General features: G+C 39.3%; 1 protein-coding gene across 5 annotated transcripts in view; it reads right to left on the reverse strand.

Moving 5' to 3' along the window:
* Positions 1-947: 947 nt before the first annotated feature.
* Positions 948-23304, reverse strand: part of CHKA (choline kinase alpha) — a 40513-nt gene continuing 18156 nt past the window's right edge. The window contains exons 1-12 of one of the 5 annotated variants that reach the window (XM_053981302.1): positions 22632-22972; positions 19220-19331; positions 12297-12350; positions 8482-8595; positions 7723-7856; positions 7348-7452; positions 6937-6995; positions 4787-4874; positions 4098-4206; positions 3511-3617; positions 3094-3175; positions 948-2361 (exon numbers count right to left, since the gene is read on the reverse strand). In XM_053981302.1, the coding sequence (XP_053837277.1) occupies positions 2302-2361; positions 3094-3175; positions 3511-3617; positions 4098-4206; positions 4787-4874; positions 6937-6995; positions 7348-7452; positions 7723-7856; positions 8482-8595; positions 12297-12350; positions 19220-19331; positions 22632-22933 (1326 nt within the window). In that variant the 5' untranslated portion in view covers positions 22934-22972 and the 3' untranslated portion in view covers positions 948-2301. Of the gene's footprint in view, positions 2362-3093; positions 3176-3510; positions 3618-4097; positions 4207-4786; positions 4875-6936; positions 6996-7347; positions 7453-7722; positions 7857-8481; positions 8596-12296; positions 12351-14257; positions 14379-15499; positions 15560-17390; positions 17442-19219; positions 19332-22217; positions 22239-22631; positions 22973-23304 lie in introns of those variants that run through there. The other 4 variants (XM_053981306.1, XM_053981305.1, XM_053981303.1 and 1 more) reach the window with 4 other exon arrangements.

Below are 23304 nucleotides of genomic sequence, written 5' to 3' on the forward strand. Positions count from 1 at the left end.
CACAAGTGTTGACTTCCATATGTCCCCACCAAGTGTCCACACAACACTCAGGGGCATCACATCCTTTTAAAAACCAATTTATATTTCAGAAGGCACATGCTGGAGCATGCTTTGCTTTCCTTCAAGGTCTTTCCTCACCCTGAGAGATCACAGTAGAAGTACTGGTGGTACAGCTGCAGTTCTGGGACTTAGACAAAGCATCTCACCAGGGAACTTGAGTTTCCTCTCCAAATTTAAGAGGCACTCTAACTCCCTTAAAGGGAATCACCTCCAATCACACCTTTTATTACAGCTAGCACTACTGTGACTGAGTCCCCTTCCCTATTTGGTTCTGTGAAATGTGAAGTGATGAGTCAGTATCCATGGGTGGTTTCTCAAGAACTTGAATTTACTCTTGGAATACTTTCCAAGATTCCAGAAACCTACTACATATCAATAATATTTTCAACTATGTGCAGAGCCTCATTCTGAAGTGTTTGTTCCCACTCTTTTCCCTATACTGCCATTTCTACTGAGTTTGCTGTGTGCAACAATACTGTAAATGAAGCCTTCAGCAGCCTAGAGAAATGACCTGGCTGTTCATACTGGAACACCACATTAAGTATTTCTAGTAAAATTCCAAGTGTGCTGGTACCTTTTAACTTTGCTTTGGGGGTAGTCAACAGGGCAGATAGAGTGAAGTGCTTCAACTAAAACTCTTCCCACCTCTAAAGCTATCAACTTAGAAACTGATGTTCAATCTGCTTTTCATTGCTTGCTTTAAACACCTTTCTTTCTATTAGAATTCAATTACACAATAAATGCTGAAGACACATTTAAGTAGAAGATATATCCCAGAGCACTAAGCCTGTATCTCAGTCTGTCTTTGCAAGGATTCAACAGAGATAGGGCCACAAGGGCATTTATTTTATCCTGCAGCTGTAACAGATTCAAGAATATCAACAACAGTATTTTTAAGTGCTTTATCTTTATTATAAAGTATTAATAACTGAATGTATGGAAAGTGATTCTCTGTACAAGAGAGTAACATGACAGCTTTTACAAGTTCTGCTATACAGTACATCAAATGCTGCACATTTTTTCAGCCGCTTCAAACAGTATTTGCTACACAAGTCAAAAAAGGGTAAACTTAGAAGTTTGTTTATAATACAGTGTGTTAGAAAGCACAAACAAATAACATTTGAAATAAACAAGCTCCCAAAAATCAAAAGAAATCTTTAGATGGCATGTACACAGATTATACTCAAGTTTCAATATACATGTTATTGTTCCCCACAAGATGCTCAACTTTACTGGATTCCTGGAATATGATGGGAATTGAAGGTGCAAGAAATGCACCTCTCAAACCACATAAGAACTGGATGAGCAGAACAGCAATTTCCTGAAGTGCTCTCCACAGTCTTTGGCTCTACTATTTATTACAGCCATATACTGTGGCAACACAAGAAGAGAGATGGTCCTCAATTTCCAGTACTGTCAATGCCAATCCAGTTATCTGGGGGAGCTGCTAGAGCAATTCAAGGCACTCTTCCCAGTGCTGCCAGCCCACAGATCCCCCTGTGCAGGACACAGCATTTTAAGAGAACCAGGCTGGGCTAAAGCATATTCTTGAATGACATGGAACAAACAGTTCAAAACAAACTCCTTCAGAATGTCCAGTTCAAAGCTCATTCGTACTTCACTTCCCAGGCACACCAGCCTAAGAGAAACATTCATGTGTCTGTCACTAACACTTTAAAGCACGCTCCTTCAATGTGTTTATTTGCTTCTGGTTAAAGTGGTGTAAGGTATCAGCAGTTTTGAAGATAGTGTTCTTGGGGCATGGTGAACCTAAACTCCCAGTAAGTTTTTAAGCCTACTTCACAGTTTACCAGTTGTCTCCTTTGCTTTTCCTTCTCCTTAAGAGGCAGTGTCTACAACAAATCAGCTTTTGCAGCTGTTCCACTTACAACACAAACCAGAATGCCAACATCCCCCAAAAATGTACCCACAATAAGTTTGCTCTGATGCATGTGGTATTGACACCTAATTTTAAGCTTCTCCCATATTACAAATAGCTCCTAGATTGAAAATATTTAAAGATATTGCATGGTTGTATTTTACTTTTGCCTCCCAATCTCATTCCACCTATTTACAGAACTGTAAACAAGTAATTTTTATAGTCCTCAGTACTGTACACCTGCATTCCCAGGAACTGGAATTCAGTGACACCTTCATTAGAGATACAGTAGCCTAAGCACAGTGGAAGTTCTGTTCAGCTGCCCTCTTCATACAGTTACCAACAGGCTACTCCTCCCACATTCACACCTTCAGCTTCCTCTTCTGATCAAAGTAGGCATCAAATCTGGATAACGCATATTCCTGGAGACATAAAGGACATTCAGTATTCAGTAAACATAATGAGGCATTAACTGTGTTGCTTTCCTAATCCATCTCAATGTACTAATTAGCTCTATTCTGAAGGATAATCTCTCCATAGGTGTTCTGGCTTCTTAAAATTTCTTCCAGTTTTGTTTCAACTTTAACACAATTAGCTGCTGCCAAAATGTCAGAAAAAAACAGGTACTAAAAAGGCCAGGACTTCACTGAAAAGGCTGGCTCCTGCAACACTTCCAGTAAGATATTCCATGTACCGGCCAGTGCTATCACTTTACAGTACACTGAGCACACACCAAGGGCTGGACTGATCAGTTTCTCAAGTACAAGCTGCTACCTGGCACAGATACTGCTGCACACTGAACATCACCATGGGACAACATGTGCACTTTGAGTTTGCACTTAGTTTGAAATCCTCACTGCAAGTTGGCCTCTCTCTTGCCTGGGATGCAGAATAATGCTGCAACATAGCTAGACACAAGGCTATACATTCTCTGCATAACCATGGAAACAATTTCTGAAGTTTTTATGATCTTAGATGTTGTTTACATTCTTAAGCAAAGAGCACAAACTAGTAACAAATGGATTTTTAAAAGCTTTGCACCACTTAGAAGATACTAGTTGCTATGAGAGGCCATTCCATTGCATTTTCAATAATGTACCACAGGTTATTTAGATTATTCATTTTCAGTTCTGTAAAACTACAATTCTACTTACCAGGTACCCAAACTCAATGGATGAGATCTTTGCTTGTATAATAGACCACAGACCCCAGAAGAAGTGTGATGCAAGGGCAAACCTGAAATTACAAGGCTATGTTATTGAAATAAATACCCAGCTAAGCCACACCACCTTATTTCCATGTCCTCTTAGAACAGTATTCCCTAGTTTGGGGATGTCCACACCTTTTCTTCAACTATGATACTACAAAAATAATGCCCCACTGAGTAGTATTCTGTTTACTTCACTAATAGTATATATCACATATCCAATGCTACAGTGGACGGATTGCTCTTTACCACATATAAATAGCTTTCAATCTCTCGTGGCTCAAGTTCCTCCACCCAGAGAGATATATACAAGTACAGGTACCACAGTAGAAGTCTGAAGATACAGTTGTACAAGGCAAGTTACCTGTTAACTTCTACCAACACTTCTTCTTCTAGTTCAGACTTCTCTTCATTGCTCCGATTTTCAAAGCCATCATGGAATGCAGACAGGTAACTGGAGAGGAAATAAAGCTGGAAGGCAAGTAAACAACTAAGTTAAAACTTTTCATCTCAAGATATATTTGTTTCTTTCAGGCCTAGGCAGACCTTCTAATAAGTTGCCATTTATTTTTTTCCAATCATCAACAGTGTTAGAGTTAGCTTTAAGATTAATGGTGCTTCTAACAATTGCTTGAAAGTCTGGTTTAAGAAAAGTTATAGTATTAGGACAGGCAGCATACTGCTACTGCTAACTAATTTCATAGTTGCAGTCTACAACTACTGGACTTTTTGTGGTGGATGACTACACCACACACAGTAAATATTCTATCCTGAATAGCTATTAAGTTACTATGATTTTTAAAGCAAAGGTAGTCAGGATTAGACAAAGTATTACACTTGAGAAAATTGTGGAGGAAATATCTTGGGACACAGTAAGTCTAATAGAGAATTGAAAAATAATTAAGATGTTAAGACTGGACACTGGCATTTAACTATGTCTTTTGTGTCTACCTGCTGTTTCTTTGAAGGATATTTAAGAACATTGGCTTTGAAGAATGGGTACTTCTCATATGAGTAATCATACATCCATTCACAGAAGTGATTTCCAATGTCAAATCCTCTGAAAAAGAAATAAAGACAAAGTACCTCAATATTGGCAAACTAGCAATCTGGAGTTTTTTAAAGCAAACTCAAAATCAAATTTAAAAGCACTGGGCTACTCAGAATTTACTGCACTTTTGCTGGAGGTAGAGAATTGATAACCAGAAAACAAGTTTTTGCAATTGTTATTATTATTATAATAACAGTAAAGAGTGACAATTAAGAATGAAAGCTACCAGCTACATAAAAATACTAGACTTACCAAAGCAAAGCTGCCCTACATACATATGCACACAAAATCTACCCTTTTCCTCAGCTTCCCACCAGAAAGAAATTTTGACATGCAAGCAAGAAGCCATTTGTGCATAACAAACCATCTAGTCTGAACAATCAAGAAGCCACAACAACTTTTCCTGTGCTGTGTGCCTAAACTCAACAGCATCAGAATTGTTTTGATTAATTATATTTGCTAACCACCACTATCAAAGCAGAACACAATTCACTAAAATAGACAAACAAGCAGTAATGCAGCACTTGGCCTCCCTGCAGCATGCAGAAAGGAAAACACTCCCATGCTGAAGAGAAAATAACGTGTTTACCGGTAATTATAGCTGCTGTATTCAAAGTCAATGAGCATCAGCTTTTGGTTTTCTGAACTCTCTCTGCCTTCCAGAAGTAAGATATTACCTGAAAATTAAGATAACACTGCATATTTAATAATGCAGGAAAATCAGAGAAAAGCAATACTGTGCATCTCAAGGAACATTGTTCAGCTAATCTCAGTTATCCCTTATATCTGCACGGAAGAATTATAGGTGTGCTGGTTTTGGCAGGGGAGTTAACTTTCTTCATAGTAGCTGGCATAGGGCTATGTTTGGATTTGTGGTGTTGATAACACAGGGATGTTTTTGTTATTGCTGAGCAAGTGCTTCTATAGAGTCAAGGACTTTTCTGCTTCACAGCCCAGCCCAAAAAGGGACCGGGGTGCAGGCAGAGTTGTGAGGAGGTACAGCTGAACAGCTGACCAAAGGAATATTCCATACTATATGCTCACTATATAGAGTGGGAAGAAGGAGGAAGAGGGGATGTTTGGAGTGATGGTGTTTGTTTTCCCAAGTCACTGTTGTGTGTGATGGGGCCATGCTCTCCTGGGGATGGCTGAACACCTGCCTGCCTGTGGGTAGCAGTGAATTCATTTCTTTGTTTACTTTGCTTATGTGAGCAGCTTTTAGTTTCCCTAATTAACTGCCTTTATCTCAGCCTGTGAGTTCTCACTTTTACCCATCCAATTCTCTTCCCAATCTCACTGGGAAGACAGAGTGGCTCTGTGGGGCTGAGTTGCCAGCTGGGTTTAGTTAAAGCCAAGTTGCACTGGCTGTTCACCAGCTCTCTGGAAGTTGAAATATACAACTTCACCTTGTAAAGCTGAAAGCAAGAAAGTCTTTTCTGTACAGGGAGAGGCAAATTTATTCTCCCAAGGATCCTCTTTCCCCAGTTTAGCTTGCAGTTGGCTCAGGTAGGGCTGTCAGCCTTAGCAGTCCTTGCTGCATTCTTTCTTTGCACAGCTTGAGATCTATAAATTTCACAGCATTTCTCATATCAGCATAGCACTATCACTGATCATACAACACTTGGGACAGAAATTGCTTTTCAGCAGCCTGAAAGTCAGTCTGATCACTCTGCTGTTCTAATATGTGGCACAACCAATACCTATACAGAAAGTTTAGGCAATTGCTTATGTGTCTTTCAATTCACACGGTCACTATAATTTATCTAAAAGACATCAAGTCTGTCTTTGTCAAGTACCAGTTAGTAAATAAACGTAGAGCAATGTCAAGTTCTGCAGTAGTGTGACTCTGCAGGTACATCTGTTCTCCATGCACCAACAGAAAAAGCAGCACAGTATTTCACACACATCCCCCAAACCCCTTGGAGGTTTAGGCTCCCCAGCTTGTCTCAGCCCTATTATGCTCCGACTCCTCCAGTAGTGCAACTTGCCACATCAGCAAGGAGACCTCAAACTCCACCACCACTGACATCTCAGGTTAGTGACCTTTTCCCCTTGTGCTGCCTCTCCTTATGTGTCTGCCCTCCAGGGCAATTCCTCTGCCATAGCTGACAAAGCTGGGACCAGTGACAACAAAACAGCCCTATACACAGTCCCACTAGAGCATCCTTCCAGCTCAGCCCAGCTTACCCACTGTTCAGGTGACACAGCACACCCAACACACCTTCAGCCTTGCTTCCTTCCTCATCTTTTACAGTAACTGGCTCAGGAAAATTGTTATTCCTTCCATGACTCCCAGACAATACTACAAAAAGGTGGATAAGGTTTCCCTAATGTTTCTTACCAGTACAAATTAAAAACTGCCTCGTCAAAGTGTCCTACTCTCCATTTTCACCACTCATGGCACTTCAGGATATTTCTTTTAAAACAACTCCAGTATAACCTACTCTGACCATGTATATTGCAGCAAAACAAGATATGGTCTAAACAGAAAACACATAAAGCTCCCATCATCAACTGACCTTTACTAACAGAGCAGGAGTACATTCTTGGCTTTACCCAGTCATGACACCAGAGTTCTCTGAAAAAGCCTGAAGGGTTGCAGAAGCCCATACTTTGGTACTGTAGCACACCAGTCAGGGCAGTATCTCCACAACGTGGCTACCTCTCAAAGAGCAAACAAGTAACCAGAAAAGGCTCAACAGTACATCGCTGAGCAGTATTGAAACAATAGCAGCTTACCCTCTTGACAATCATTGTGGCAAAATACAACTGGTGAAGAAGTAGCTTCAAGCATAGCTCTAGAAAAAAGCAACAGGGCATCTATTAAGTAAAAAAATCACTTCTAGGTAATTTTGTTTTAAGAATTTGAAACATTATTTCCTCCCAGCAACAGCCTATTTTCTTAATTAGGAACAAAACATCAGCACAATTAAGTTTGACTTCATGATCAGTAAGTCAGATTAGCAATTTCATCAAAGAATTTTGTATTTGTATGACACTCAGGTTGGTCACAGAACCAAAAAGGGTCCCCAGCTTGCAGAGTAAGATGAATATAAAGTATTATACTGCATAACATGTCTGAACAAGTATACAAAAATCCATGCAGAAACTGTGGAGATTAGAAGATAGTGGTAGACAAAATAAGTCTACCTTAGATTTTTCATTTCCTGGGGGAGATTGTAACTGAGAAGTTTGTTCAGTTTTCTGGTTTGGCATTCTCTGGTAAATTTAATTCTCAGCACTTGATTTAGATACCTGGTAAAAAAAGAAGAGACAATAAAAAAGGATTTGTAACAATGGGTATATTATTCTTCCCATATTATGATACCATTTAAACTAAAATCAAGGAAGTTTGAAAGAGTTACTGAAGAAAACATTACTGTTCTTCAAGGTAACTGAAGTCCTTCATGTGATAGTTTCTGGGTACAGTGAAAGCTTGTGTTCTCAGGCATTCAAGAAGAATGATCTGCTTATCAAAATTACAATAGGTCACCTTTTTTCCCCATAAAGTATTGCATAACTTACTTTTCCATTGTTCCAAAAAGCCACTTAGGTTCCTTATTAAATGGCATTTTCATGCCATGAAATCTGGCCATCTTCTCAGCTATTTCAGCAGATATGTCAGGTAAGCTTAGTTCTTCAGTGCTCAGTTTCCTACTCTGTAATAAAATACAGTATTCTTACAATACAGTTAATTGATGAGTTACAGAATTGTGATTAGTTATAAACACTACCATTAGGCTCCATGCAGTATAGTGTGAAATACTAGCATAGTACTCAAGCAATACTTTTTTTTTGCTCACAGGAGAACTTACATAGTTGATGCCTTTGGAAAAGCTATTAGCCAGCCCTACTAACAACTTAATCAATTCACTTCTAGATGCAAGAACTGGGGAGTATCACATCTCACACTAAGAATATCTTCAAAGCAGATCAAGTATAAATATTTAAGAATATCAAAAGTGTCTGCTCTTGTTGCTGTTAAAGGGAAGTGTTACTCCACAGCTTCCTTATGCTATCTTTGGTATCTAATAGGCTTTTTATCTTCATTTATTAGCCGCTGCTAGAGTTGAAGAGTTTTTAGATATCTCCCCCTGGCAAGAACTACAATGTGGCTCTCCAACACCCACTCTAACCGTATCAAATTACAGACAGCAATTACTACAGGAGGCCAAGTATTCCATTCCCACATCCCTGCTTTTCTGGGCAGTCCAGAGACCTTCTTGTCATGGTCAATTAAAACAGCTTCTAGCAGCCCACTAACTAATTATGAACACGACTTACGGGAATGAATTCCTCCAGTCGCCCTTGTGGGAAGATTCCATACAGCTTTGGGCCGAGCGCTCTCTCTGCAAGAATGGCAAACATAACACTTTCCAGAACCATGGCTTCTGCTCCCTACAAAAAAAACTAAAGCATTAGTTGGTGCTTGCACAGAAATTACCGTGGGTGTGCGCAACAGCTAAACTGTTTCCAAGTGAGAAATTTTAGGGCTAGCTTTGAAAAGACTCAACATTCTACTAATCAAAGTTTCTTGACTAATAACTTTTAGTCAGCATGGGAGCAATACAAGTATTTTGCTTTCAAGTTTAAAGCTGGGGAAGAAAATCTGTATTACTTAATTTCTGGTGGGCCAGGTGAAAGGAAAACTGCAAAAACCAAAACACCTTCTCTCTAACCTGTGGGAACTCTGCATATTCATTTCCTAGAGGAGCTCATTCCACTGAAACAACACAGGAACTACAAATATTATCCTATATCAACTATTTTGATACTCTTCAGAACACTACCTCTCAAAAGAACATTTTAGCTACACAAGTGAATGAAGTGAACTGAACAAAACTTTTCATTTAGAAGAATGACTTCGAGTGTGCTTAATGGAAGGAATTCCTAAGGTTTTTTTTTTTTTTTTGAAGTGAGGAATTAATTTAAGCTCCTGTTAAGGAATATGTGTATGTGAATAAATGTTCTTCCCTTTCTACCACCAAACATACCTCAAGTTTCAGTAACTTTTCTCTAAGGTTTTCATACATCAATAGGCTTGCTTCATAACAATGACAAGCAGACAACTTTTTAATATGAATTTAAAAGTTAATAGAAATAGGAAATATTTAGTCTAAAAAACACTGTTAAAATCACTTTCTGGATGGGTAAGTTTATCTGTAAGTAAGCACAGAGGTCACATTATAAATATCTACTTCTAGCAATTATGTTCACCAGAATCTAGCTCTACTCAAATCCTAAAGATCTTCCAAGCCTCTGCCTACTTTTGAGCAGCTCATCTCAAAGTCAGACTCGTAAAACTTAAGAGTGTAAGAATGAAGAGCACAACATTAAGAAACCTCTCAGGTATTTCTGACCACAGATCCTTCTGCATTATTGCAGTCAACACAGTGTCAGACAGTATGTAACTCTATACAAGTTCCACTCTTGCGTACACTCCAGGCAGCAATGTTGATAAATTATTTTTATTATTGTCCCACACATTATTCTGAGATCTTCAATAAATTCTAGAGTTTCATATTGAAGTGTAGTAAAGACTCATGTAACTGTGTTCTGGAGACATTAAGATAATTTGCATAAGAATGTATTGCATCTATATTCTCCACCTTTTTTCATCCCAGTTCCTCAAAGCACCAAATGCTTTATCCACTAACACACCAAAAATATGTTTTAAATCATTTCACATGCTCTCATCATCAGAGGTCTGAAATTTTTCCATTTAGTTCTGAAACCTAATGCCAAGCACCAAGAAGGAAATTAGTTACAAGCTACTGAATGTCCACTCTATTATTCACCAACACTGACTTTGACGGCACATGGTACATCACCAGGCATGTTTAAGTCTATTCTCATTAAGGAAATAAGCTCCTTATTTCCATATCTTACTGAAAAGCAACACACTATTCTTGAATAACAGAAAATACAAATAAATCCCTGTTATTCATTAAGACATCTCCTCATGCATCAGGAGTGACAAGCACTAGAAGAACTTTCCTGTACTGAAACCAAATGGTTATTTGAGCAAAGTCTAATAAGAGTTTTGGAACAATACCACCCATGTATTGTTCCATCCATGAAGGCTTCTCCTTCATAATACCCAAGGGACCTTTTACCAAGTCTCCCCTCCATACACTGCTGTCAAACACAGGATAGGTGTGGAAATAAACTACTAAAGGATGTTAAAAAAATTCTGTAGCATACTTCATATGGACACTGAACAATTCTAGGTAACTGACTCTTCAGATTAATGTTGATAATGATAATGAACCTGATAACTTCAAAGGATCAAGCATTGTAACCAAGGAAATTATGTACCTCAATGCCGTCAAACACTTTGCAATATACTTACGCTGCCAAGACAGCATTTTAAGATCTAAAGCTCTCAATTTTGACCAGTTTCAGAGATTCATCCATAAGCACTTGTATTTAGACTTCTGGAGAAGATTGTACCACTTATGTTTTTAAATGAATACTTAGAGATCAATGTTTTATTTCAAACCTAGCAATTATACACATTTTTACAAGACTTTCCCAGGATGCAACTCCCATACAGGCAAGAAGAGATCAAAAGCCTTTATACACTTCAGTTGGAACTGAAGCTTCTGCTTTTTTCCTGCCTTGACAAAAATTTCACTGTAAAATACATAAAGTAGTCATATTTGAAGGAAAATTACTGCAACTCATAGCAAAACCAAAGTAAAGCAAATAAATTCCTGTTAAAAGGCCTTATGGGCTGACAGAAGACTATCCAATCAATGTCTAGACACAATTGTCACACAGCAGGCAGCTCAGTAGCTACAATGACTTTGCTAGTGAACCCAGAGAATTTTATTCTCTCTAAAGAATATCATCTCTTCTCATAACCAAACACAAGAAAATTAACAAATCCATCCTGACAGTAATTCTTGAGAACACTGATTCAGCAGTGAAATTTCAGCACTATGAGTTTAACAGCAGAAAACCTATCAGTAGACAATCAGTATTTTCAAGCAACAAATACCACAAATGAAGTTCTGAAGTTCAAAACCTAGTTTCCTGTACTGCAAAACTTCTATGAGCTTCTGTCACCAGGGTGGGGCTTGTTTGAAATTTTGGGGGTTTTTTAATAACTAACTTTTTTTTACATGATTGTGGTAGACAAGAAATCAAGCCATCTCCATTTTTCATATTTGACAAAAAGCTGAGGTATTAAACCAGTACATTTTTCGGTTCAATCTTGGTTCAACTGATTGAGGCTGTTCCAGTAAGCTAAACAAAGTTCAACAAAACTTCAAAAGCAGTCATTCAACAACAAAAAATTTAAAACCAGTTTCAACTCACTAGAAAAAAAAAAGACCCAAACCAAAGAAATGCTTGAAAATGTTTCAGATGGCATTCCCAGAAGGCAAAAATACAAGGGGAGAAAAGCGGCACTTATCAATTGAGTAAAATGTACTTTTCCCTAGTCACTGCCAAAATCACTATGAGCTGAAAACAGAGTACATAACAACCAAGGCATCTGGCTAGCATGCTGCAATGTTATCCCTTACTGAAAAAATATTGCCAGGGTAGAAATCTAAATCACCAAATCCTGCTCAGATGACTTTAAGAAAAGATACACTCAGCTAAACAATACGCTGCAGGAGAAGAAATTACTCCAAATGCAAGAAATTTAAAGTTTGCAGAGCAGAGATGATCCAAGCACAGTGCTAGTCAGGAGAGCAAGTTCTCTCCAGCTCCATGTACTTTCCTCAGAGGAGTTATCAGTGTATTAAAAAATTAAGGATTAGGTAAAGCAGAGAACTGACGTTCATGTACTCAAGAAGAGTCTAATACTAGAAATAGCAGTACTGATACCAATATTCAAAACCACTTAAGCTAAGGGTAGAATTGGGGGGCTGTTTCTTCATAATGTGAGATGTTTGAATCTTTCCAAACTATGTCCAGACACTCACATAATGTTGCTTCTGTGAGCAAATAAATTTCTTTTCTTCATTACTTTGTACATTTTCTAGACACAGGCCAGGTGGAATAACTACTGGTTTAAAACAAGCAGGATCACCACATTTCCCTATAATCTATAAAATTCTGTGAAATAAGCAAATGTAATTACTCACTTGTAAGTCATTTTCCATCTGAGACTGTACAGATTCTCCCTTATTACAGGACCTCTATGAATGAGAAAAAGCAAACACAATGAGAAGATGAAATTTAAAGTTATTAACCTGTAACCACCAGAACAAAGGGAGTAGAAGTACCAGCTACAGTTAACTAAAAGTCTCAACACTGTCTTGGATCTGTGACAGCTACAGAACTAGTATCCATCTGACCTCTGACCACCACGCTTTCAACAATTCCAAAACTTTTCAAAAGGATGTGCCACTGAGACCAAGCCATTCATGTCAATACCTGATTTTCACTTATTTTTATTGTTTCCTAGTCTTTCAAAACAAGATTTCAATGCACCATAAGCTCAGAGGAATGTTTTTAATTAAGAGAAAATTAAGTCCCTCTGCACAACATCTGGGATGAGATTCTTCCAGCCAAAGCACTTGAGACACATTACAGAAATTACATAAAAGCCTTACAAGGACTATTGGAAGAGTCATGTTATGAAGGTTGCAAAGCACTTTTTTTGCTTATTACCTTATTTTCCAAATGCCTTGTGGCTAGAATTTTCTTATTTAGAGCATGCTTGTCTTGGCTGTATGTCCAGTGTACCACTGGCTGTGCAAATCCAAGATTGTTCTTAGCATGAATTGCCCATGTAAGCTAAAGGTGTCTCAGTAGGGACCACAGTATACTAGCAAAACTTTAACAAGTTCCATGAATAATGTATTGTGCTAGGGTTGTTAAGAGACATTACAAAGCAGTTTCAGAGTATTAAACCATACCCTCAGCAACTGAACCCTCAATGGCACATGCTTTTAATAGAGCTGCACATTTAAAAACACAAGATGTATTAAAAACCTTGTCCTTTAAAGGGTTTGAAGGTAAGGAGAAGAGAAAGCAAATATCTGCTTAGAATTAGTGACAGTTTGTGGCTGCTATTTATCTTGCAATTCCACCATTGACTGTTTAAACCAGACTAGCTTTAGAGGCCCATAAAGGCAGCCTGCATCTCCACCTTCTGAACACAGACATTGCATTCACAGGACCATGTGCATACCTTCCTGTTCCAAAGCTCTAACATGTCCAAAACAAGGGTGGAAATATGAACTTAATGGAATACAGTTAAGCAACACCAGCTGCCTTAAGTACAGTACAACAAGCTCTGCAGTTACAGTATTTCAGAAGCTATAGAAGAAGGATAGTTAACAACAATCGATGGTCTTTCAGCAAGTACTTCCCATAACACTACTATGTAAGTTTAAAACAAGACAATATGGAAACTACTATTACTTTCAAGGAAATTAATGAAGTCCAAACATATTCACTACAGCTAAATGTATAACTGATCAATAGCATTAAAATAATTTACAAAGGGCTTCTCTGAACAAGCATGGTCTACATCAATACCACTCTCAGATTTTTCTTGAGCAGTCAAAGTTACTCACCATTCAGGAGTCTTTCCTGATAAATGGTGCCCTCAGAATGGTTCAGTTCAATCAGAAGGCAAGCACAGACTTTTCTCTAAAACCTGAACTGGCATCTGCTCTCCAGAGGTCATACTGTATAAAAAGCTAGCCAGTTCCAAAAGTTCACCTCAAATTAGTGTTGGAGACAGCCTAATGGCATCTACTGTGCCATTAGAAAGGGACAGTTAGGGCTTTACTGCAGTCATTACAAGAGGAGACTTCTACAACATCCCTTCCCTCTTTTCTGTTCCCTCAGCATGAAGCATTAGTTTCCAGAAGAAAATTATTACAAATATGTAAATAACTTGCAAATATGAATGGGAGCTTGGAGAGGATCAGTCTTCACAAGTGGCCATGTACTCAGCCTAGAAGTAGGAAATTCTTCACTATACATGGGTAAGGAGAACAACGTAAGCAGGATGCAATATTATGTTCCAGAAGTTTAAGAGTTTAACAGATTAAAGTAGTAGAATTTTATTACTTCCTGATTCCACACTCACCTCTGAGAACAGTGGTTCAAAATAAAGCATCTCATAATTTGATCAAACAATTTAGTTCACTTGTTCTTGGCAAAATCAATCAATTTCACTTTTTCCATAATTCTTAATAGCCCACTCCAACTAATGTCCAATTCTGAGAGCTATTTACAGCAACAGAAATGAGGCGATTTTAATTACCTGAAAAAGAGAATCACTGAGTAACTGCTAGAGCTTTTTAATTGCTCTCTCTACATGGAAACTAACTAGAAAAGGACACATGTTCTACAGCTTCAATATTTCTTCAAATATTTGTTCAGAGCTTTTTTTTTATTGTGGGAAGATTTATTCTCAAAGCCCTGAGAAAGTTCACTACAGTTTTAGTAAGGGAGGGCAACTATATTCAATAGAAGTTGTTTAGAGTCTAATTGGTGATCATGTAAATTGAATGGGAAACACTACACACTGATCTTTGCTCAGATGACTAGACAGTGTTTATACATCTGGCAATTTGATACAGAAAATTGAGTTCAGCATTTGCTTCCAATTTATTTCTTCCGTAGCTGAAAGTACAAGTCTCTTATCAAAAAACCTAAATGATGCTTGACCAGAGAATTCTATACAGAGAATGAACTTTTATCTCTTTTTTTATACATAACTTTGAGCTCTGCTCACAAATTTAAATAAAATATATCTCAATTTTTCTGAGCTTACTCAGCTTTAGTTTTCAATACTTCAGAATACTTCAATACTTTGAATTAGATAAATCCCTAGGAATTCAAATCTTAAATCATAACATTACAATGAATTGCCTCAGAGGTTAGAGGTGACGTGAGCAGCGGAAACTTTTCTAGAAGCTGTCGGCAGATGTCAATTTGAAATTCAGTGTATTGAACAAAACCAGCTTTAGATTTAGCAATAACCATTTCTGCTTTTAAGGATCTGCCACTGAACACTTATCCCTGTCAGACCTGAAGGAACCGATACTAATTTGCTGAAGTCCTAAAAATCCAGCATGTGAAGAATTCCCAATTCAAGCTCTACAAAAGCCACAACTCCAATCCTCTACATTTCAAGTTACCATTCTGTTATGAGGGAGCAGAGAAAAGGAAGGGACAGTTTTTGATATTCTGTTATTGCTGTAAACATTCAGATGCACAGACAGTAGCTGGTGCTACTTAAGGCTTACTTTTAAACAATGAAATCCAGTACTAAAGAAAATGAAAGCTGTAGAGAATGCTCCACTTCAGAGATCTCATACTATACCGTGAATCGTGTCTGTCACCTGGAAACCAGAGTGCTCTAGGCACGATCGCATGGGCAAGCCTGCAGCAGAGAACACATGCATATACAACTAAAGTGGTACATTACCCCCAGAACACCCTTAATGCCACCCAACACAAATATATCCCCGTAAGAGGTGCTTGGTTTCTTTCAAGCCGTCTGCCAGTGCCAGGGATTTGTAGTTACTCCATGCTACAAACAGACATGGACACCAACAACCACAGAAGACGTTGATAATTACAGTTACACAGCAGTCTGCATTTTATTTAGTTAGACAAAATAAAAGGCAGCAAGGCAGGTATGGAAAAAGATTTGCCACAGAACTGTGGCAACCATTTATACTCATTTTGCATCTGTTCACATAGAAATTGAGAGACCAGAAAGGAACATTAGGTAACCTGGTTTGGTTTTCCTCATTTGCATACAAGATTTTGTTTTGGCTGTTGTAAAGGTAACAGAGTCCCAGTGAGTCAGAGTTCAAGGTTCTTTTAACACATGTAAAAGAATGGGAATCAATCCCTGAGTTACCTTCTGATAGGTGAACTTAAATTTCACCTTAATTTGAGCTTATTTTTTGTTGATGCCACCTTATGTTGAAATCCTATTAGCATTTTCAAGACGCTATTTTGAATTTAAGTAGAAACACTATAGTGATATGAATGTGAAATACAATTTTAAAGTCTGGACATTAAATGGCATATTGTTGGATAACCTTTTGTTTCAGTTGTTTACACTAATACAACCAACAGTTAAAGACATTCTGCCACAAGTTTTACTTCCAATGCTCCTCTTTAAATTTAGCAACTAAGCTGGAGCAAGAATAAATGAAGCAGAGTAAGACATTTCCCTTTTTTCAGTGTAGGACATATCTGCATTGTGCCTCAAACATTGGAGTTTTAATGTGGTTAGTACTTTAACCTGTCACAAGTACAATACTCGTCTTAAAAGTTCTGCTCAAGGATATACTCAAGAGAAGTCCTTGATTTATAAGCATCCATGCCAGTGCAACCATTCATAATAATGGCCGAGCCAGCACAGTTCATCTCCACCCAGCTCCCCCCAAAACAGTCATGCACACAAAAAATTGGCTTAAACATATCAGCTATGACAGAGGAAGGCACAAAGCCTTCCCTATGTGGCAGCTTTAGCCAGCTGGCATGGTTTATATTGGATGAGTTTTATGTACTGACATTTGTGTCTTCCAAGAGTCATAATAAGCAAACTGGAGCTATTTTCAAAAAATAGGTTCCTTTAAAAAAGGTTCCTTTAAAAGGTGGCTCAAAGAATTACAGTGCCATTATCATTCATTCTTAAGTTAGTAATAAAGGATCCATTTTCTGCTTGTATTCCAAGTTTTAACTTAAACTTGTCTTCTGTATGTACAATAATTTGGTGCAGGTTGCTACAGATACACAGTATTTACAGTAAAGGGATAAAGAACTGCTATCACTGGTTTGTGCTCCAATTTCAACAGAAGGTAAAATGGACAAGAGTTAAAACATGCTACAAAGGCTCAAACAAACAAGTGGTAACTACTAATACCCAGTGGCAGTTACAATTAAGTCATTGAGAATTAAGTTGTGATTTTAGCATAAAGTCTCAAAACTCAACTTACTTAAGCAGTGTTCCTTAATTCCTACAGGGTTTTTAACTTAAGCAACTTTACTAAAAATATCAAATTACTCCCACTTAACAGGCTTGTCATAACATTCTGCTTATGCCACCCAGAAACTCATAGAAATCCTCTGTGAGGTTTTCAAAATACCCAATAAAACAGTTTGCTTATATTTAACTTGCATTTAAGGTATAGGGGCTGGAAGAGACAAATGTTTGTTGACAAAAATTGTGAACCTCAATGCAATCAAAGTTTTACCTTGGGACTTTCTCTGCTTACTTAACCATAAGTGAACTGCACCAACAAGAGCAGTCATTTCACTGCCACTATGGAAATAAAGGAAGTTAGACATCTCAAAAGATCCTTCAACACCAAGAGCAGAAAGGTTAGAAAGTTATGAACACACTTTCAATTTTCAAACCAAATTAGTTCTGATTTTAGAGCCCAAAAATTTGTTTTGATTTCTTCCATGGATAGAGGCAGAGCAGAGGCAAGTTAAAAAATACCCAGAGGGAAGAGGGCAGCCAAATTCTAGAGTCCACTTTATTTTTCCTTTGAAAAACAAGGGAAAGGCTATATTTCTTTACAGCTCTTGGGAAACAGAAGCTCTACCACTATAGTAGTTTTACAGCCCATGTTCCTACTCAAGCTTTCTACATATTAACTTAGCATTACATTGAAACCAGTAATAATTCTTAAAAATAACCCAAACTTGGCATCAATCCTAGGAGTAATTTTGAAAAAGTTTCACACCCCCCCTTTTTTCACTCAGCTTTTAGTAAGAGTGAAACTAAAGACTAAGCTTGAATTACTGAACTTCTACACACTTTTCTTGTTTAAGAGTTTAGCTTTCCCAACACACATATGGTGCTGTAGCCAAGCAATTCATGCTATTCCAAACCACTGGAATATTTTACATATTTCTGGTAAAGTTTGTTACCACGGGAATGTTAACAACTCACATGACATAATAAAGGAGCACTTCAAAGTCAGTAAAGCAACAGTATCTAATGAGATTTTAATAGTAAGTTTGGTCAAGACAGCAGAAGCAGGAAGAATGGGCTGAAATCTCAGGAACAGAAAATCTTCTGCAGATATTGGATCAGTTGTTCAAAGCAAGTGACTGAGTACTGGAAACTATAAAATTAATGGATAATAAAACCAGACCCTCTAAGTCAAACAGAAACAATTGCCAACATACAGATGTAATGTTATGAAGCTGCAATTTTTCATAAGGTTAAACACTTACATTGCTTATTTACAATATAATCAAGTAGCAGAGATGGATAAGAGAAGATCTGCTGTACAGTGCTAGAGTAACAATCTGTCAGCTTTAGGAGAGACTTTTAGAAGACTACAAAATTGTCTTGCTTTTAAATGTTACTATTTGAAACAGATTTGCCAACCACTTCACTTACGGTGTGACAGATTTCAATACTATTTACATTTTACTAACCAAATAAAAGTAACATTAAGAGAGTTCAACAAAACATCTGGTTAAGTTTCTGTGCCAGCTATAAGGCATTTCACACATTCAGGAAAGCATGTTTTGGAATGAGATGACTGTACAATATTGATGTTCACGCTTCATTCTTATTCTAAAACTATAGATCAAATTTTCTAGCAGCACAAGTACCCATAATATCTAATAAAATGCTTGAGCAGTGTATAAGCTTGACAAAACCTTCAACTAATCTGCAAGATTCGTAAGTGCTATCAAGATTAAAATTAAGCAGTTTAGTCTCTTGCAATCTAGCTAGTTATGGCAAAATCCTACATTCTGTACAGAAGCAAATTTTTCTGAAACACCACAGTCCAAACTTAAGACCATAAACAAAACATTAGTGCCCAAAGAAACAGCAAATGAGCCTTCAGCTAATTCACGCCAGTCAGATCTGTGTAGAAAGGAGTGTAAGTTCTAGACAATAACAAACCATAAAGAAAACTGCTTTCAGCTTGCAATCTACCCCCTACCACAGAAACATTGCCTAAAGGATAAAACTGCATAGTGCCACAAATGAAGATCTCCAAACATTACAGTGAAGCTATAGAAACCCTCACACTCCCAAAGTACTGTATGTACTCACCATCTGCAGGATTGCACCGTATAAACGCAGGAGAACTTTCCGTGGCTCATCTGCAACTGTCTCAATGGTATCAGGTAGCGAGCACTGAAACAGCATGTTGCTGAGGCCACCTCTGGAGACACAAATACATTGATTAGCTAACTTGAAAAAGCACACCTTTTGTTTTCCACAGATTAGAGGTGCAGTAAACATCCTTTTGGTGTGATTAATTGGTTTACTCTAACAAGAAAGTTTTCCAACAGTACCAATAACTCACATGAGACTTCAATAAAAAAATGGCAGCTTCGTGCTTCTTAGTGTACAGTTCACCACCCATAGCTATTGATCCAAATTACAGCTCAAGCTATTAGCAAATGGATGTAAAATGCAACAAACAACTATGTAGATCTAAGAAAATTATTTTCAGTGATGCTGGAGTCTTGTCAGATATACTTTGCTGCACAAGCAAAACAATGGCAGAAAAGATTTAAAACCATGCAGTGAATATAAAACTCCAAATTTGAATTAAGAGCTGCTGTCACTGGGATTGGCAGCTACAAAATTCAGGTATAAAGATTTAACCTGAATACTGTGCTACAGCATTGCTGAAGGAAGTCTTACTTCTGCTGTCTTTCTTAGGGACCCATTTTCAATTTTGAATCTTACAATTAAAGCAGTTCTTTATTTGAAATAAACTGCTCATGTATTTGTCAAATCTAAAATCACAGTCAGTTTCTCTGATCTAGTATCTATCTAGATCAATAAAGCTATGGAAAACAAAATAAATGCTGAGACTTTTTCCTGTAAAAATACTGTTGTAAAAAAACCAGCATGTCTGTGTATCATCTGAATGACTGAAGCATAGATTTTCCTAGTTTCTATCTATCTGGATGAGATTCCAAGTTTCTTGATGCTATTGTAGCTCTTAAGAACACACATCTACTCAACCCACATTTTCTTTACTGCTTTGCCTTTCTGCATTCTTTTTATTATGTTCATGAATGAAATTTTCAAGTTTTCCTTCTGCAAGTGATTTTGCCTATAACATATAATAACTTGCAGTGGCCTTGGATTACAAGAATCCACAGCAGATTCAAAATGTAGTGGCTAAAATGCAGTTCTCAGTCCTAACTTGACATTGCTTTCAATGCTTTTTCAAATATTCTTCTGGGCTCTTTCAACACAGTGGGGAAGCAGAAAAGACTTTCTGGAAAAAAGGGCTACTAAGAAGGAGACAGGGGCTGGCTTACATATCCAAAGTCAACAACTAAGAAAAAAAGAAACCTCAAGAAAACAGGGTAAAACAGCAGGTGCACAATATGCTTAAGAAAGGAGACAGAAAAGACCCAGGTGGCTTGGCAGGCACCCAAAAAAGGATGTTTAGAGACAAGATATGAAGTAACTTTGAACCATGAAGGTGAACAGGTTGGAAAAAACCCCAAGAGACAGATGGAAAGGAGATATCCTTTCCATTCTTCAAAGGAAGAGCAGAGTCATCTACCCAAAGACAATTCAAAAATTGGTTAGTTATACTAACTACACTTCTGGCTTTATCTAAACTAAGCCAGACAGATTTTTGTGAAAAAACATTTGCCACCTTTTCTAAGGCTCTGACAAAAACTCTGGTGAAAATATCAATAATTAAATAGAAGAACTAAGCACACTGAAAAATACTTTACAAGAAATACTGGACTAAAGCTCAAGAATATATGTGTAGTTACATGACTTCAACAAATGCTCAGCCTGCACAGTGTGTGAAAGCCCAGAAATTCTTGGTTTTTTATACCAGACAAGCCAAAGTGGAGTGTCTTAGTGATGCTGAACTCCATTAAACAGAAGTTTCACTCCAGCATCTGTGGTGTTTAAGTTCACTATAGATTTAAGGCTTCAAAAGTTACCGGGAAAAGTTATCCAGGAAATCCATACAGGAGCATAATAAAAGGCACTGTTCTTCTGAAAGGTCATTTGACTCAACAGCTTGTTTAAAGGTCAAAAGGGCACATCTCACTCATACAGATAAAGCTACCAGCTACTTAACAGATAGATGTACAAGAACACAATTTTGTAATATTAATGGACACATTGGAGAATGCCACTGACTGAAACCAGAATCAGCAAACCAATATGATGCACTTCCAGAGATGAAACTGGTGAGAAGACTTTTGCCAAAAAAAATCCCAACTACCAATTAGCATGGCTTTATACATTCTTAAGTTTCAGCTCATCTTCTCTTCTGCCAAATTTGGAAACCACCAAGCCATTCTGAAGTGTTGTCTCACATGAGAAGTTTCCAAGAAATGCAAAGATTACTGTGCTAAAATGTAAGGCTCTAGAAAGTAAGAATCAAAGTCAGCAACACACACTAATACAGATAAAAATTTAATTAAGCAACTCAAACTAGGCATATCAGACTAGTCTACTGTTTAGGAATTGTATTGGTTTTGTAAAAATTCTCTCCCTTCATTAACGCCTTATGATCGTGTCAAGTGAGGAGAAACAATCTAGAAAAACAAATACTACTTGCACTGGGTCTCAGCGAGTTACTAATTTTTTCAATAAGGCTTTTAAAATAAATTTAGAAATGAGCAAGATGTGTTTTAACCATACTTTTACACATCAGAGCTTTGTCAACTGTGTATGCTCCCTTAGGTACCTCAGGTAGATGTGTGCATGGTTTGTGTAGGACAAAAGTAGAAACATAGGAAAAGCAAACTGATAACAGTATCCTTTGAGACTGTCCTCAACTGTGTGTTTGATTAGGTAGAAAGATCAGTCTAGAATATGTGAGACAAGCAGTGCATAAAGGGGAAACTCTGAACTAACATCGGTTTAGTTAGAGCAAATTAAAGATGCTATTTAATTCTGCAAAGAAGGCAAAGATCTCCAACACATTACATCATATGGCTTCCAGAACGTCCCCAATTTACATATTTCTGCTGCCAACGTGCTGAGTCACAAGCACTCGTTACAGTGTGCTGTAGATGACTCATATCGCCGGTACACCGCGTTTACCTGATACCTCTCAGTGCGGAGCAGCCAGGGCCAGCCCTGCAGGGCCCTTTCCCCCGGCAGGGCGCTCGGGGCGAGGTGCAGCGGTTTCTGCCGGCTCCATCCCTCTCACGGCCGGACTCGGGGCCCCTCCCCCGGCGCGGGGCCGAGACGGGGCCGTCGCGATGCAGCAGCCGCCGCCGCCTCCCCGCACCACCACCCGCTCCGGGGCCGGGGGCGCGGCAGCGCACCCGGCACCTCCTCCGGGCCCCCCGCACCGCCCAGCCCGCTCCCGCTACCCACTAAACCGAATTCGGGAGCGATTTAAAATAATAAAATGAAATTAAAGACAGAGCCCCTCGCCTCCCCCGCTGGTGTCGGCTCGGACCCGCGGCGCACCCCCGTGCCTGCCCCAAGGATGGGCCACCTCCCCCTCCGCGCTGACCTGATGGGGCTGATGCGCAGCTGCTCTTCCCGCAGCTCCCGCCAGGCCCCCGGCAAGAACTCCTTACACCACAGATACGCCCGGCGCCGCGTCCGGGGGTCGAGAGGCGGCGACTCCTCCTCGAGTGGCGGAGGCAGCGCTGGGGGTGGGGTCGCGACGCCACCTCTGCCCGCCACGGTGGGATCCTTCCCCTCGGGGTCGGGGTGAGCCAGCGGTGAGGGCGGCTGACCGGTCGCGGCAGACCCGCGGCCAAGGAGGAGACCGAGCGGGGACGGGTCGGCGTCGCAGAACTTGGTTTTCATGGCGCGGGGTGGGGGGGGCGCGGCAGTCGTTGGGGCGGCAGGCGGGGGCAGCAGCTCGCGTGCGTCTCTGAGCCGTCAGCGCTGGCGGCGAGTGAGCCCCGCGCTCGTGCCCGGCTCCCTTTTTATACGGTGTCTCGGCACGCGGGCCCGCTCGCGCCACACGCTTCACGACCGTTTGCCTGTGATTGGCTGAAGCCGGCTCTCGGTTCCGCCCTTGGAGCGGGTTGGGTAGGAAAGGGAGAGGGCGGGCACGCGCGCCTGGCTCGCGGCCCCTCCAGGCGTCTGTGATTGGTGCGCGCGCGCGAGGGGAGAACGAGGCGCTCGCCCGCGGGGCGGGGGCTGAGCCTGAGGGGAGCGCTGAGGGAAGGTGA

Source organism: Vidua macroura, chromosome 6 (assembly GCF_024509145.1).
Source record: "Vidua macroura isolate BioBank_ID:100142 chromosome 6, ASM2450914v1, whole genome shotgun sequence".
NCBI classification, from domain to species: Eukaryota; Metazoa; Chordata; class Aves; order Passeriformes; family Viduidae; genus Vidua; species Vidua macroura.